Consider the following 15,653-nt stretch of genomic DNA (forward strand, 5'->3'; position numbering starts at 1 on the left):
ATATATATATATATATATGAATGCTTCATTTGTGTGAAATTATTGGAAAATTAAAATAAATTATGTCATTGATTTACACTGTTTGAGATATATTTGCGTATCTGAGTAAAAAACAAATATTTAGTGAATTGCAGAAGTATTCATGTTTGTTTACACCTGAAAGCAGATAAAAATGAAACACTTTTATATTACATATTCTAATATATACTAACTGCTTTTATTGTTGGATATTTTGCCCGGTTGCTTGTTATTATTTTTTAAATAGATTAGTTTTCAGTCAGAGATGTATTTACTGAAAATATTGTCATTCAAAGCTCATTCTGATGAATAGTTTCTGCTCTTTTACTCATGATGGGATTAAAAATATCTGGGAAATGAGAAATATGGTGCATCACTTCAGAAACAATCTATGGGATGTGTAAAAGGACAAAACACTAAATAATTTGATGTATTTTCTTCTAAACTGCTCACTGTGTCTTTTTAAAACTTCAATCATGTTTTTCTTCAGAAATTCTCCTGATATTTTGTGGTTTTTGCATATATTCTGTGTTAGCTTGCATAAATAAAGCTTTTGTTTTGAAATGATCTTTTTCTGTGTCATTTGCTGAAAGTGAAATCAGCTGTTAGAGGGGCTGTTAGGATGCTTGTTTTTTCTGTTAGCCACTTAAACCAAAGATCTTCTCCTCACAGATGTTGCCCTGCCACGCTTCCTGCTGTTTCTTTGCAAAGTTTAGTCCTGCATAAATCAATAAAGATTTTATAACACTGAAATGGACGTTTTGTGGTTTATTTTCTGCAGGAAACGTCAGAATGTGCAGAGGTGTGGCGCTGATGAGTCACGGTCCAGGGAGCGGCTCAGTTGCTCAACTGCTTCATGCAGCACTTTATTCAGCTTCAGGCGGACATTAGCATTAGCTAAGTGGTGGTTAGAAAGAGTTGCTTCACTAAAATACATTTCCCTTCTACTGACCAGGTGGACGAACCAAAATCAGTTAAAACCATCTGGCTGCACTGCAAAAACACAAAATCTTACAATTATTCTTGTCTGGTTTCTGGTGCAAATATCTTGGTGCACTGGAAATGAGACAAACTAATTATTTGTCAATAATTACTTAATATTGATGAAAAACTGGTAATTATATAACTTATAACAGGGGTGACCAAACCTTTTGCAACCCGAAGATGAAAAAACTTGGTGGCCATTTTGTTTTTCTCACTTTAAACACAAAATAATTTTGTTGTGAATTTTTATTTAAATCCTCTTTAAAAAATTAAACTGGCAAATTTTATATCTCAATAAAAGGTAGAGTGTTTCCTAACTTTTTCCAGGTTACAGAGTTTCTGACATTAAAAGCAAATGTCAGAAAACATCTTGTGCTAAAAACAATATAAAAGTTCCCACTGAAGAACCAAATTTGTAGCATTCATGAACTGCAGTCAGGGGCCAAAAATAATTGTTATTAGGGCCACAAATTGCCCCTGACCCACGCTTTGGACACCCTCAACTTATAATGAGAGATTTTATAAGTGGAACAATCTGCCAGTGGAACCAGAGGTATTGACTCAAACGGGCTCCTACATCTTGTTACAAAGTTACTTCTTTTCTTATTTCAAGTATACTAAGACATTTGCGTTAGAAAACACAAAAAAACTTGGTAAAATGTTGAGTTTTTGCAGTGTATTTGTTGCTTCCACTTGCAATATTAGAATATCTAGAGAAAAAAAAAAGTGGTCCCCAAGCCTGACAGCCTCTGGCCTAAAACCAGATTACTAATCCTGCATTATCTACCTGACAGTCCTTGACTCTATGATTTAATATTTTTGCTGAGGCAGAAATCACACATCAGGGTGCATGCAAAGCACAACATTTCTCATTTATTGACAGAAATTGCAGCATTTATATGTAGAGGAACAAACATTTATCCCTCCTTTTCTCAAATGAGGAATTAAAGACTCGATCTGTCATCTCTTCTGCTCATCTTTCTTCTGGCAGAAAGATGAGCAGGAAAAAAAGACATGAGACAGACAAGACTCTGCAGATCTTTGCTCTCTTCTCAGCTCCTTTCAGATGTTATCTGAGACCATTTAACCCGCTTATTATGGGTAGATTCTCACCCGGAACGTTAGCTGGCACCAGCACCTCCCGACCCCACTAGGGACAAGGGTGTAAGAAAATGGATGGATGGATGGATGGATGGATGGATTATGAGTAGTTTGTCCTTATACAGCATTAATCATTCATGGTTTGCCAGTTTCTCATTAAATGAACATTAAAACTCCTACATACGGAGGAAAATTAACACGCCACATCACCCTGAACACCATGTCCACAGTGAAACATGGTGGTGGCAATGTTATGATAAGGTGTACTTTTCTTCAGTCGGATCAAGGAAGGTGGAGTTGATTTGAACTAAATATTCCTGAAAGAAAGCTTGTTATTCACTTGAGACTGGAGTGGAGATTCATCTACTGGCAGGACAACTGTGCCAATATTGCAGCCACATCTGCAACGGGATGGTTTAGATTGAAGTATATGTGTTAATTAGACTCTAAATCTGGTTGAGAATCTGTGAAAAGGCTTGAAAATTCTTTTTTTTATCTAATCTGAGATCGTAGTTGTAACGGCATTTGAAATTATTTGTACAAAGTACTGAAAACCACATGTCTTCCTTCCTTTTCCCTTGGTGTATAAAGCCCCCATAAAACACGTTGAAGTTTATGATTGCAACGCGGAAACACAATAACGTGTGAACGTTTTCTACCCAACATAGACGTCGTTCGGATGGTGTTTGTCTCCCTCTAGTGTTTGAAATACCCCATTACATCTTACGCATCTTACGTTACACCTCGCCGCCAATATTTGTGTAAATGCCAGAAACGAGTGAATTTACACACACAATCAAACAACAATCCCAGTCACACTTATATTCCAGTAACTGGTATCGTAGATATATCCGGCTCGTACGCCAATAGGATGTACTGTCACGGTGGCCGAGAGGTTAAGGCGTTGGACTCGAAATCCAATGGGGTTTCCCCGCACAGGTTCGAATCCTGTTCGTGACGATTCACTTTTTGATTTTCCGGTCGGATTTAAATTGCAACAAGCTTTCACAACACATTCTGGCTTATATTCGACGTAATGACAAAAACTCACCCGAATGATTAAACTCATTACTGCGCTGTTTTAGAGAGTAACAACGTTAATAAAGATTCCTCATGCTGAAATCTCGCATCCTGTTCTCGCGTTGAAACCCGGAGTACACAAAGCTGTGACCCTACTGTGAGTGGCAAGATTTGCTTGACTTCAAATATAAACTTGCTTCGAAACAAGAATGAACCATTTTTATATGCAGTGATACATTTAAATAACTTTAGAGTGATATATAGTGAAATAGTGATAATAAACACACTATTTTCAAATTATTTACTATCTTCCTATTTTGACGAAATATAAAACTTGTTATAACCAGTGTTAAGTATTGTTATAAAACTATTTATTTTAATTCAAACGAAAATATTATCTCGTTTAAACTAAACTTGTAACACTTAAATGACAACACCTCGCGAGATATTTGGAAACTGAAGAAACAAAGGGAGCTCATTCATGCCTTTGTCATGAAAACGAGAAAATACGTTTTGTTTTAACGAAACATAAAAATACGTTCCTCTGCCTGTGTCGCTACAAATGCCACTTTAAATATGACGGCCACGTTGACGTACATCCCCAAGAGCGTATTCATGTCTATGCCTAAGAGCGTCACGCCTCTTGAACTCATCTGGGGCTGCGGTGCGGGTGAACTGAACCCCCTCCTGTTAAGTGGATAATGGTACAGTCCAAGCGGTATAAAAAGTCACCGGCAGAGCACGGTAGCGTAGTTTTTGGGGCATTATAGAAGAGAGAGAAAAGTCGGTACTGTAAGCAGCTGGCTCAGGCTTTTAATAGTTAGCTTTGTTAGTTCGGCCCAGGAGGGGCTAACATCCAGAACACTATAATCCCGAGCTTTCAGGAGTAATTTAACTCGGTTAGAGTTATAGCAAAGCATCAGGTCAGCCTACGGTTAACAAAGCTGAAATAGCTCCATATAATCTGAGCCACACAAAGCATCAGGGCAGCTGTATAAGCGGTTCAGGGTCAGAGATGGTGTTTCCTCACTCTGGCAGCAGGCTGGGGTTAAAATCTTTCTAACTTAAGCTTCTTCTGCCTGCGGGGGGTATTTTAGACACTCCAGCCTCATAAAACTGATACATTAATATCTTATTAATACATGTTTAGCATTTTAGCTGGTGTTGTGTGAAGAATGAAACTGTTATGGCGATAGTCGGGACAGAACGGCTCATATAATGCATCCTGAAACTAGCCGAAGGTAGCTAGTTAACTGCGAGCTAACAAGCATTCCGCTAACAACTGGTGCTGCTGGGGACGGCAATCACCAACTGGTGTTATTTATGGGCTCATTAACCGCGTAACTCTGAATGGAAGCATAGAACCGTCCCGAATCTGAAAAGTTAGGGGCAGTTTAAAGCCGTTTATTTTTATGGAACAGGGCTGCGACTAGCAGGCTAACTAGCACCGCTAAGGCTAACAGTAACGGCTGAAAGGCAAACCGAAGGAGAGAGAGAGGAAGCTAACAGAGGCTAACCAATGATGGCAGCACCTTCTAATGAGGCCTTGTTCCTGATTAAGGACGTGAAACCGGGCTCTAAGAACCTGAATATTGTGTTCATCGTGTTGGAGATCGGTGAGTTGTGAGGCTAAAGCAGCCCCCTCAGTCCCCACGTCCACTGGGGTTTGTGTCTCTTAAAGGGACCGAGCTAGAACTCGGTCACAGTACCGGGAGCTCTGCTGGCTACCATTGACTTCTGACTTTTTAATCGTTTTTTTAATTAAATCTTCTCTCAGGTCGAGTGACCAAAACGAAAGACGGCCATGAGGTGAGGTCCTGTAAGGTGGCGGATAAGAGCGGGAGCATCGCCATCTCGGTGTGGGACGAACTGGGGAGTCTCATCCAGCCTGGAGACATCATCAAACTCACCAGAGGGTAGGTCTGTCTCTGAAGCTGCGTTGCTTAAATTAATTGAACTGTCTACAGATGATTAATGTTTTGTTTTGAAGGTATGCATCCATATGGAAAGGATGCCTGACCCTTTACACTGGAAGAGGGGGGGATCTTCAGAAGATTGGAGAGTGAGTATCTCCATTAAAATGTCATTAAATACCAAAAAAAAGTGGCTGGTATAGCTTTTCATTCACATCACCGTTCTTCTTCTTCAGCTACTACTCTGCTTTATTTCACATCAGAATAGTCAACCAGTCAGGCATTAAGATGTCCGTACAGTTCACGTCCATCATGTGTGGGGTCTGCAGAGATGTTGGCTTCCTTTTTTCAGACATTAGAAGTTCAGCCCTGATGGTCTTCTCTGCAGATTGTTTATTAATAAACACAAAATTGAGTGTGTTTTAGCCCCTTTGCCATTTCCTTGCTATCTCAAAATTATTCCTGGATAATGTACAATTGAATCATGTGTGAAACTAAAGGATTTTATCACCATGTATCTGACATTTATGAAACCAAAATGAACATTAAACCCATTTTCATTGTTTTAAGTCTAGGAGATATTATGTAATGTTGCAATGTTAGCTGTCTCTCTTGATTAGCTTCAGGATGTTGGTCAGCAATATCTTTTTCAAAGTTTGTGCATAAAAGTAAACAAAAATAAATTATTGCTAACTGGTTTTAATGGCTCCTGGTTTAATTACTACAGCCTGCAATACATTTGCAGCTGCAGTTGTGGACAAAAATTACAAAACAATAATATAGCAGCTCCAATCTGGTGACTGTGATTTAATTCATTAGTTTGACAAAATAAAAAAAAAATCAATGAGTTACCATTTAGCATGAGCATTTTGATGTAATCAAAGATATAATATTCATCTTTCTAAATGTTTTCCAATAATTGTACATTTAATGTGTGAAAAAAAGTATTTGGTTGTAGTTTGATTTGAAACATTTGCCATTCATGCATCCACTTGCAGAACAAAATTATATTTTGTTCCAATTTTACAAACTGGAAATTAAATTATGGAGCTTTGGAATATTTGACAGAATAAATATAAAAATCTTTACAAAATATAAATACAATCTATACACATGGTGGGAAAATGGACACATACACAAATTATGGGGTTATGTTCATTAGTATGAAACATATTTACACTTTCTCTTTATAAATATAATATAATAAACAGTTATTAAGCAGCTATAAGACATTAAATACACAAGAGTTGCTATTTGGCAAACCACTCCAATTTACCTGGATATACTGATAGTTTAAAGTTCATGGCTTATAAAATGTTTCCCTGAGTATTTGCACCCATCAGAATGTTTGTCGCTGGTTTCTCTGACTGTACGTTGTTTATGATTTCTTATTCTTCTGTTTTTATGATATAAAGCATTCTGAATGCGCTGTACAAATGAACCTGGTTAATTCAGTTTTGGAGAGTTTTTGTTTGATTTTTAGTTTAAGTCAGTTTTTCTTTCCCAGGTTTTGCATGGTCTACTCCGAGGTGCCCAACTTCAGCGAACCAAACCCAGAGATGCTAGCGCAGGCTAACCAGCAGAACAAGTCTGTGAGTACCGACCCGTCCGCCCAGGAACCTCCTACAGGTCACGCTACGCTGACTTTGATCTTATTCTTATTTTTACATTTTTTAATGTGAGACTTTTTGGTTCTGAGTAACTAAAACACAACAATCTGCAGGGCTGGACAATATGGCTGAAAACGTATCATGATATAAATGTTTCATATCGGTCAATATTTATAATTATTGATTAGTAATTTTTTTTAAATATCTGAATTGCAGCCGAACCGGTGACATGACCTTTCCTGTCTTATCCAGTTTTCTCTCCACTACGTTGTTTTTTTTAATTATTTCTAAGCGGTTAGGAGACACGCTGGGGGAACTTGAAACTGCTGCTGGTCCAGTTACCCAGCAGGTTGTTGCTAGGCAACCACAGAGTGAGAGTTGGTTGATTCCACCAACTTTCCTAGCTAGGTGTGAGGTTGAGCAGCTAAAGCTTTTCCTCTCCCAGGATGCTTTGCGTTTCAGTGAATATCCTGTAAATTATATAGATTATTGTAATATTTAAATATTTTCAGTAACTTTGAGATGTCTAACATTTTGTCCTCCAAACAGGGGAAGCCTGACCAGAACCAGAGAGGAAACTCTCCGCCTAATCAGAATTCAGGTACCGCTGCTCCACCAGGTCAGTGGGTTTGGTTTATTTTGGGTTTTTCTTTTTAAAATGACCTCCAGGAAAACTCTAAATATCATTTTAATAACGTAGTAAATTGACTTGTAAAGCAGTGAGATTAGTTCGTAACTCCCGCTTTTATTTGCTTTTACCCTGAATTTCTGTAATTTCTCAAGTTTCAGTCATTTTTGGTTTTTTCTCCCACAGGTAACGGCGCCATGCCGCCGTTTGCCAACAACCCGACCCCCGGCGCTCCCCGCGACCCAACGTTCGGCAACGCCGGTCGTTCTAACGGACGGTCGACGGCGGGCAACGGCGCGCCGCCAGTCAACGCCAGCGGACCCCCTACGACTACAAAATCCTCTGTCACCATTAGCAACGGCAGGGATCCGCGACGTGCCAAGAGATGAAAGCGATTGGTTTGGTCCTGGCTCCTCCCCCCGCTGGTGACGGCCTTCCCAATAATGAATGGTTTTATACAGCTACGGTAGTCAGAAGCATCATTTTGTCTTAGTGATTAAGCGCCAGATCCATGGCGGCGGCCATCTTGGATGGAGACCTGACGGTAGTTATCCAGTATTATCTCTCCCTCCCTCCTTCTTTCAAAGAACACATCCTACTTGAACACTTGATGCACTTTCTTCTCTTAATTTATGTTGAAGCTTGGCTGTGATTTAAGTCAGGAAAAGGTGTTCCCTCTTTATTTTCTCCAAGTGGAAAAGGCCTTAAGTGGGTGAGAATGCATTCAACCATATCTGAAATGACTCTGAAAACACGTCAGCTGTTAGATTTTAATCATAGCCGTACAGAATGACTATTTCCTCTCCATAAACCATGGTTTTCTTGTTTTTTGCCATGAACTATACCTTTCTATTTTTTATCACGGACCAATGATCAGACGCAACGGTTTAAGTAAATCTTAATTATGCTGCCATATTTGGATTTCTTTCTGGCTCCAGAAGCTTTTGGTGTCGAACCTGGACATGTTTGGTTCACTGACTCTAACAGCGTCTGGTTTTCACAACTTGCAGTTAAATACTTTGTTTTTCACCAATAAAATGTTGTTGGTCAAACGTCTGTATGTTTCCGGCCACCAAAGTGCCACAAATAAACTTTCTCAGTTTCAACTCTTCAGCACCATCTAGTGTCAAGAACATGATTTTTTTTTTATTATTTCCCCCTCTTTTAGTTGTTTTTCTCCGTCAACAAGTGCTCCATTTTGCAGCAACACGTTGCTTAACATTAACCCCAAGTTTCCTCACATCCTTTGTTGCACCAAGCACCGAAACCTTTTGTCCCTCTGACCGTCGCTTCCCCCTCTGAGCCTCTGTAATCTCACACACACTTTCTCCAAGTTCAAGCTGCTTAGAAAACCTGAGTGCCCAAAAAACACAAATTTAAAAGGTGAACACCATAGTTACTTATTAAAATTTAAAATGTGCAATAAACACACCAATTTCTTATGATTACTTATAACTGCTCCATAATTATCTAAAATCTTGTTTTGGGACGAAGATCTAACGATCATTAAAAACTGGAATTGTTCAGTGGAAACTTTCATTTTAATCCCATATCGGGTGTGTGGGCCAAGAATCCGGCCCAAAGGCATGATGGTGATCAGAAATGTTTCCTAAAATAAGACTTTCTGTACAGCACAAACTTTTGCTTTTATTTTGGTTTTACAGGAAATGACCACAAACATCCAGATTCAGGCAAACCTGTTAGTTTAAGTTCATTAAAACAAAAGTCTTGAAGTGGTCTTGTTGCTGAGAATTTAAAGATGTATAGTTAGCTTCCAATAAGCTAACTAATCAAATTAGAAATTTAGTTTGGAGATAAATATTTAGCCTAACTAAATAGTGAGTTTAATATTTAGCTTGCAAACTAAATAGTTTCCTTTAAACTAGTCAGCCAGATATTTACTGAGCAAGCTAAATATTTAGCTCACTTATTAAACAGCTAAATACTGGGCTTCAAACTAAATACTGAGTTAAATGTTGAAGCTAATCATTTAGCTTCAAACTAAGTAGAGCTAAACATTTAGTTAGCAATCTACACATTTAGTTAAGCTAAACAGTATATTTAGTCATTTGAATGGCCATCAGAGAGCAGACATGTTTGAACTTTTAAGGTTGTGATTAGAGAAAATATGGTGTCATTAGCATCAGAGGTGAGTAGCTAATCTTTACTTTAGTTACATTTTGGAAAACGTTTGGAAATAGTTTTACTGCACTTTACTATTCTGAAGAATCTCTACAAACTTTGTTCTAATGTTAATTTCTGTCTGCAGAGCCTGATGTTCCATTTGGAGACACAGTGAGGAAACTGAACATCTTGTTCAGACTTGAACTGTATGAACATTATTACTGTAAGTATCATTTTCATCAAGTTTATACTGAAAACATTGGTAAAAGTTCTGCTTACATTTTTTATTTTGAACAGCATTATTTGTATTAATGTTTTCATTTTAGTCTTTAAAGTTTTGTTTTTGTGTAATGACATCATTTTTTAAAATACTAAATCAAACGTTATGATCCATTTCTCAGTTGCCTTTTTACCAAATACTTTTTATTCGTAGATGAATAATATGGCTTATATGGCTGCTTTTTATTTTTACTACAGTAAAATATGCTAAAGTATGAACTCGGCCCTCTGAAGGCCAGCTTATAAAATACTTTTGATCTCATTCATGATGTAAATTAGATGCAGGTTGTGTAAAATCCTGTAAGTTATTTCACAACTTGAACTGGAGTGTTAAAGAAAAGCCGCTCTCACTGTGAAACCAGTTCCTGATGTTAAAGGCCAAACAGAGGTTTCTACTTTTAAATCAACTACCAGAGTTTCTCTGAACAGCTTCCACACTTTAGTTTCTGAAATACAAACAAATATTTGGCTTATTTTCTTTCATGCATTTTCTCACATCTGGACCTGCTTTCAGTGTCATTTCTCAATATAAACCTAATTAAAATGCATAAACGTCCGTCTGATTGTCAGGTTTTATGCTTGTAAAAGTTTAGCCTCATTTTGGGTTTTGTTTTGTTTTTTTGTCAACACTTGTGACACTGTGAGCTGAAACACATGAGAAGTGCGGCAGGAAATGTGATGAACTCGTGTGTCAACAAAGACACGTCATGAGCCGGGGACTTCCTCTCCGACCAAGTCCCCTCCGATAAATCTGTTTTGAAAAACCGCTGAATCACACGTCACTAAATCAGCTGCTCCTCACATCAGATGTTTCTCTTTAACTCATATTCATAACTCATTAAAGTGAGATCATTCTTCTCTAAGCATGACTTTATTTTATATTTCAGCATAAACTCCCACTTCTTTTCAGATTTCAGATTTAATTTAATCCAATTTATTGTATTTTTCTTACATTACACACTTTTATCTGTCTACCTCCCAACAAAATAAACCTTTATTTGCCTGATTTATTGAAGAAGGTGTAATATATTCAGTATTGCCACAGAGGTAGACACTTCCCAGTCAGGAGTGTTGAGCAAATCAAATGATGAGAAACAGGAAGGTGAGTTTGATGGGAGGAGAGTCGACAGATACAAACTTCGTCTCCTGTCCAGTTGTGACATATTTGGAGCCTTTCTGCAGCCAAGACAACATGTTTACTGGTGAGTATTTATTTCATCTTCAGTTGAGGTAATCATTTAATTAGTTAATCTATGGTTAATTAATCAGATTGATTAACTAATGACTGGCCATTTTCTTAAGAAAACTGAGTTTTATAGAGGGTAGGCATTCTTTCATAAAGGGCTACATTTTTCATAATATGGTAAATTAAATTTAAAAAATCAAACAATTTTCACATTATTTTGTGTCAGCTGCATTAAATACTGACTGAATAAACATAAAATTGTGGTTTTGTCACATTATTAAGCACAGACATATTTAAAAATTTAAGCAAAACAGGAATGTATTCAGTTTCTGAATAGGAAAAGATGAGAATGTTCATACAGAAGTACCGTCAGATTTTTCTGCGTTATGCTTTACTATCACATCCTCACCTTTGTAGTATATTAGTAATTTTTGTTTGATAAAGTTGATCTTTCTGCTTTAGGAGCGTCATTAATGGTAAAAGTTAGGAGTTTGTCTAGTTTATATTTCAAAACAGAAACGGATAAAGTGGATTTTGTATCGTTTTCCGTTATGGTTCGGCCGCCATCTTTGTTTCTGTATCAAATGGCTCCGTTTAAGGGTGATCGTCGGCGCCATCTGCTGGATGGCGGCCAAACTACAACACAAAAGTGTTTAAGTAGACTTTATTAGTGTTATGTAAAGTTTAGAAAATAAAATAAATTAAATTACGAGAATAAAGACATGACATTAAGAGAATAAGGTTGCAGCATTATGAGAAAATCCCATTATTACAACTTTATTTTTAAAATATGGCTTTATTCTTGTAAAACTTTATTATCATAATATTATGACTATTTTTATATTATTACAACTGCTTATAAAATTTTGTCTTTATTCTTGTACGACTTTATTCTCCAAATACTATGACTTTATTTTCATATGAGTTCATTCTCATAATATTATGACCTTTTTCTCATTTTATGTATTTGTATTATTTCGACTTTATTCTTGTAATATGACTTTATTCTCATCATTTCAAATTTTTAAACTTTTTACTTAGTTTGATCTTAATTTACCATCGTAATTAGTTAATTGATTGGAAGTAATCATAAGTTAATTAATTATTTACATTCCTCACTGAACTGATACCAAAGCTGAACATGCACTGAAGGTTTTTAAATTCTGCCCTCAGATCCAAACATGTCGTCATTTGTTGACGACTTCAGCTCTATCTACGAAGAGTTGAACTTCACCTACAACTACACGGAGTTCATCCTGAACCCGGCGACCGAACCCTGCGACAACTTCCGGTTCCCGGAGGTCATGATGCTGATCGCCTGCTTGTTTTACGTCTTCGTCTTCCTGTTGGCCATACCGGGGAATCTGGTGGTGGGGTTGGTGATCGGGCTGAGCAAGCAGGCGCTGACCCCCTCTGACCTCTACCTGCTCCACCTGGCGGTTGCGGACCTCCTGCTGGCCTTCACCCTGCCCTTCTGGGCCACCTCCGTCACCTCCGGCTGGGTGTTTGGGGATCTCATGTGTAAAATCGTCACAGTCCTGCAGGAGCTGAGCTTCTACTCCAGCATCCTGTTCCTGACCTGCATCAGCATGGACCGGTACATGGTCATAGTGCGGGCGATGGAGGCCCGCCGCGCAAACCGCCAGGTGTGCAGTTGGGTTATCTGCGTCGTGGTTTGGGTTGTCGGTGGGTTGCTGTCCCTACCGGGGTTCTTCAGCTCCGCGTTCCCTTCCCGAAACACAACCCACATGGTTTGCGCAGTGCAGTACAACCCCAGCAGCGCAGACGAGTGGCGGTTGGGCACCAGAGTCCTCCGCCACCTCCTGGGGTTCGTCATCCCGCTGGCCGTCATGCTGCCCTGCTACGGGGTGACCATCCAGCGGCTCCTCCACGTCCGCGGCGGCTTCCAGCGGCAGCGCGCCATGAGGGTCATCATATGCGTGGTGGTCGCCTTCCTGCTCTGCTGGACGCCGTACCACCTGGCGGTGATGGCGGACACCTTCTTCCGGCTGAAGATCGTGGAGTACGGGTGCCAGGAGAGGACGGCGGTGGACCAGGCCATGTTTGCCACGCAGAGCCTGGGGCTGCTGCACAGCTGCGTCAACCCGGTGCTGTACGCGTTTGTTGGGGAGAAGTTCAGGAAGAAGCTGCTGCAGAAAATGAGGAAGATGGGACTGTTGGAGCGGGCGTCGATCTCCAGGGCCAGCAGGTCCTCCATATCATCGGAAATCACATCAACAGTCATGTGAAAATGTTACTTAGAGCTGCAGGATGAAACTTTTACAAAAGTGTTTTTTACATATTTGTTGAAACCTTCACCATGATGTGACAGTTTATGAGACAGATAATCTGTGAATAAGTCAAGCTCCTCCTCGACCCCCCTCAGCTACTACTGCTGACCAAAAACAGCCAATCAGAGTCAGGACGCGGGTCTTAGCGCTGTCAATCATCCTCGTGTACTCGCTGTTATCAATCATCTCTATCTCCTCCCTGAACTACTATTGCCATCTGAAAACAATGCACTGCTATCAGTCCAAAATAAACAATCAGAGCCAAGAGAAGAGTCTTAGCGCTGACAATCAAGCTCGAGTATGTTTTGATCAACGTGCTAATGGAGGAGAAACAAGTTACCGTTACATAAAAACGGTTTATCTGCCATTGTCAGTGGCTGTGGTAACTAGCCTTAGCCGTCTTGGCTGAAGCTACGGAAGGCTAAGGCTAGTTAGCATTTGTAAATAGCTTTGTATCTGATTAACCAGCTGTAGCATAGCAGAGAGCAAGGGGGAAAAGGATGTGAGCAGTGTATATGAGAGTGATTGACAGCGCTAAGACCCTCCTCTTGGCTCTGATTGGTTGTTGACTGAGAGATGTATTTCTACAGTTAGAAGTGGGAAGACGTTTCCATTTTTTCACACATTATCTGTCTCATAACAAACTGTCATGACATCACAATAAGTTAAGAATATAAAAAACGTATTTTTTATAAAAATTACCAAGTGAAGCTTTAACTCCAAATATTTGCCGGACTTTCTACAAATTTATTTACTTCTAGTTGCCTTTAAAACTTCTTTGCCTTTTGTAAATAAGTTTCCTATGTGTTGATGTACATTTCATTGTATTTATGCTACCAGAAGAAAGGCTTCCTTAACTTAAGCTGGGGACATTTGTGCAGAACTGGGTAAAAGTACCAAAAATTAAACTCAAATAACATCAGCACTACTTCAACATTTCTTTACTCAAGTAAAAGTAAAAGTAACCGTCCAAGAAATTACTCAAGCAAAAATAAAAATGTACTTGGTAAAATTATGACTGAGTAACGGATCAAAAAATTTGATTTAGTATTTTTTAAAAATCATATCATTGCACAAAAATATGAATTTAGGTGAAAATCCTTTTATTTTAAGGACAAATGAAAATATTGATGTGAATAAATGAGAAAATTAAAGAATAACAAAAAAGCTCTAAGTTTATCAGTTACTCAAATACGACTAACTGATCTAATTATTTAAAAATGACATCATCAGACACATACAAAATTTAAATTTAAAACAACACCACTACAAAATCAGATTATAGAAGCATTTTTACAAATCAATTTCTTAAAAAAAACATATGAAATGTATTTTAAAAAATGCAGGCGTGTTGGGCAAAGTTTTGGTACACTGATTTTTACTCAGCTATGCATTTGTGTTGCCTCTGTTTTTATTTTAGCAGAATTATATCTTAGTGAAAGGTGGGAAAACCAGATCTGTCAACATTTAGGGTAAGTTGTGAAAATATTTCATAACTAGCTTACAGCATCACAATGTCTAGACAGACAAAATGCTAAAAAAGAAACACCAACAGATACACAAGAAACTGTGAAATAGATGTTGGTCTTTTATGAATCTGTTTTTTGTGTAAATATAAAAATATTTTTTATCTGCTGTTATTATTATTAAATAGTTTCAAATGAAGCTAGATTGTTGTATTGTACATATTAAAAATCTAATTTCTGTAAGGCCGAGAAACTTCATTAAAGTTGAAACAAGGACTTAGTTTCTTGTCATGTGATTAACAAAGCAGCTCTGAGTCACATCATCGATCAGCTGTTATTTTTATTGGTTAGTGAGGAAACCAAAAACAGAAGTTGCAATTTCTGATGCAAGACAATTACAACGCAGTCAGATGTCAACATGCTTTTTTCTTTCCTCGTCACCTTTAACTGATCCTTGAGATGTGAAACCGACGTTGCTTTTAATGCAACAAAGGAAATGTTTGTTTTGACCCTCTGAGTCTGAGTGAACTGTGTAATTGTAGAAACAGTCACACTGCCACCTTCTGACAAACCACCAAATCTGCAGTTTAAAGTCTCAATGCAGGCAAGAAAACTGGGAGTCATGCTTTAAAGCTTTACAAATAGGATACTATTTGACTCCAAACTACATACTTAGTTAGCAAGCAAAATATTTAACCCTAATGGGTATACAAATAAACAATTTAGCTAACTCTGAGCTAGTTAGATATTTAATTAGCTCAGAGCCAAATATCTAGCTTGGAGCTAAAGAGTTAGCTTGCTCCAATAAAAACATTTTAGCTAAATACTCAGCCTGCTAACCAAATAATTAGTTTGGAGCTAAAATTAGCTTCATTACTAAATTTTCAGTTTGTAGTTAAATATATAACGTAGCTTGTTAGCTAATATTAAATTTGGAGCTAAATATTTAGCTAACTCTGAGATAGCTAAATATTTAAAGATCTCAGATCTAAATATCAAGTTATATTTGGTGCTAAATAGTTAGCTAGCTAAT

The 15,653-nt window shown here is 38.1% G+C and overlaps 2 protein-coding genes and 1 non-coding gene across 3 annotated transcripts; all 3 read left to right on the forward strand.

Moving 5' to 3' along the window:
- The first annotated feature begins 2,981 nt into the window (after positions 1-2,981).
- On the forward strand, positions 2,982-3,063 carry trnas-cga (transfer RNA serine (anticodon CGA)). The gene has a single exon. It is a non-coding gene; the product is annotated as a tRNA-Ser (tRNA).
- Positions 3,064-3,864: 801 nt separating this feature from the next.
- nabp1a (nucleic acid binding protein 1a) lies at positions 3,865-8,387 on the forward strand. Its single transcript, XM_028022917.1, has 6 exons — positions 3,865-4,739; positions 4,901-5,039; positions 5,114-5,185; positions 6,544-6,628; positions 7,196-7,265; positions 7,461-8,387. Exons 1-6 carry the CDS (start codon positions 4,643-4,645, stop codon positions 7,661-7,663), a joined length of 666 nt encoding a protein of 221 aa, XP_027878718.1. The 5' UTR covers positions 3,865-4,642; the 3' UTR covers positions 7,664-8,387.
- Positions 8,388-8,536: 149 nt separating this feature from the next.
- On the forward strand, positions 8,537-14,898 carry LOC114148020 (C-X-C chemokine receptor type 2-like). Its single transcript, XM_028022916.1, has 3 exons — positions 8,537-10,879; positions 12,037-13,243; positions 13,884-14,898. The coding sequence occupies exons 1-2, from the start codon at positions 10,762-10,764 to the stop codon at positions 13,110-13,112; spliced, it is 1,194 nt and encodes a 397-aa protein (XP_027878717.1). The 5' UTR covers positions 8,537-10,761; the 3' UTR covers positions 13,113-13,243; positions 13,884-14,898.
- The last annotated feature ends 755 nt before the right edge of the window (positions 14,899-15,653 follow it).

Source organism: Xiphophorus couchianus, chromosome 7 (genome assembly GCF_001444195.1).
Source record: "Xiphophorus couchianus chromosome 7, X_couchianus-1.0, whole genome shotgun sequence".
Classification (NCBI taxonomy): domain Eukaryota; kingdom Metazoa; phylum Chordata; class Actinopteri; order Cyprinodontiformes; family Poeciliidae; genus Xiphophorus; species Xiphophorus couchianus.

Coding starts and splice junctions, on each gene's coding strand:
- nabp1a (XM_028022917.1), top strand. CDS start 4,643: ATGATGGCAGCACCTTCTAATGAGGCCTTGTTCCTGATTAAGGACGTG. Junction 6,629..7,195: donor CTAACCAGCAGAACAAGTCT/GTGAGTACCGAC, acceptor TCCTCCAAACAG/GGGAAGCCTGACCAGAACCA. Junction 7,266..7,460: donor AGGTACCGCTGCTCCACCAG/GTCAGTGGGTTT, acceptor TTTCTCCCACAG/GTAACGGCGCCATGCCGCCG.
- LOC114148020 (XM_028022916.1), top strand. CDS start 10,762: ATGATGAGAAACAGGAAGGTGAGTTTGATGGGAGGAGAGTCGACAGAT. Junction 10,880..12,036: donor CCAAGACAACATGTTTACTG/GTGAGTATTTAT, acceptor TTCTGCCCTCAG/ATCCAAACATGTCGTCATTT.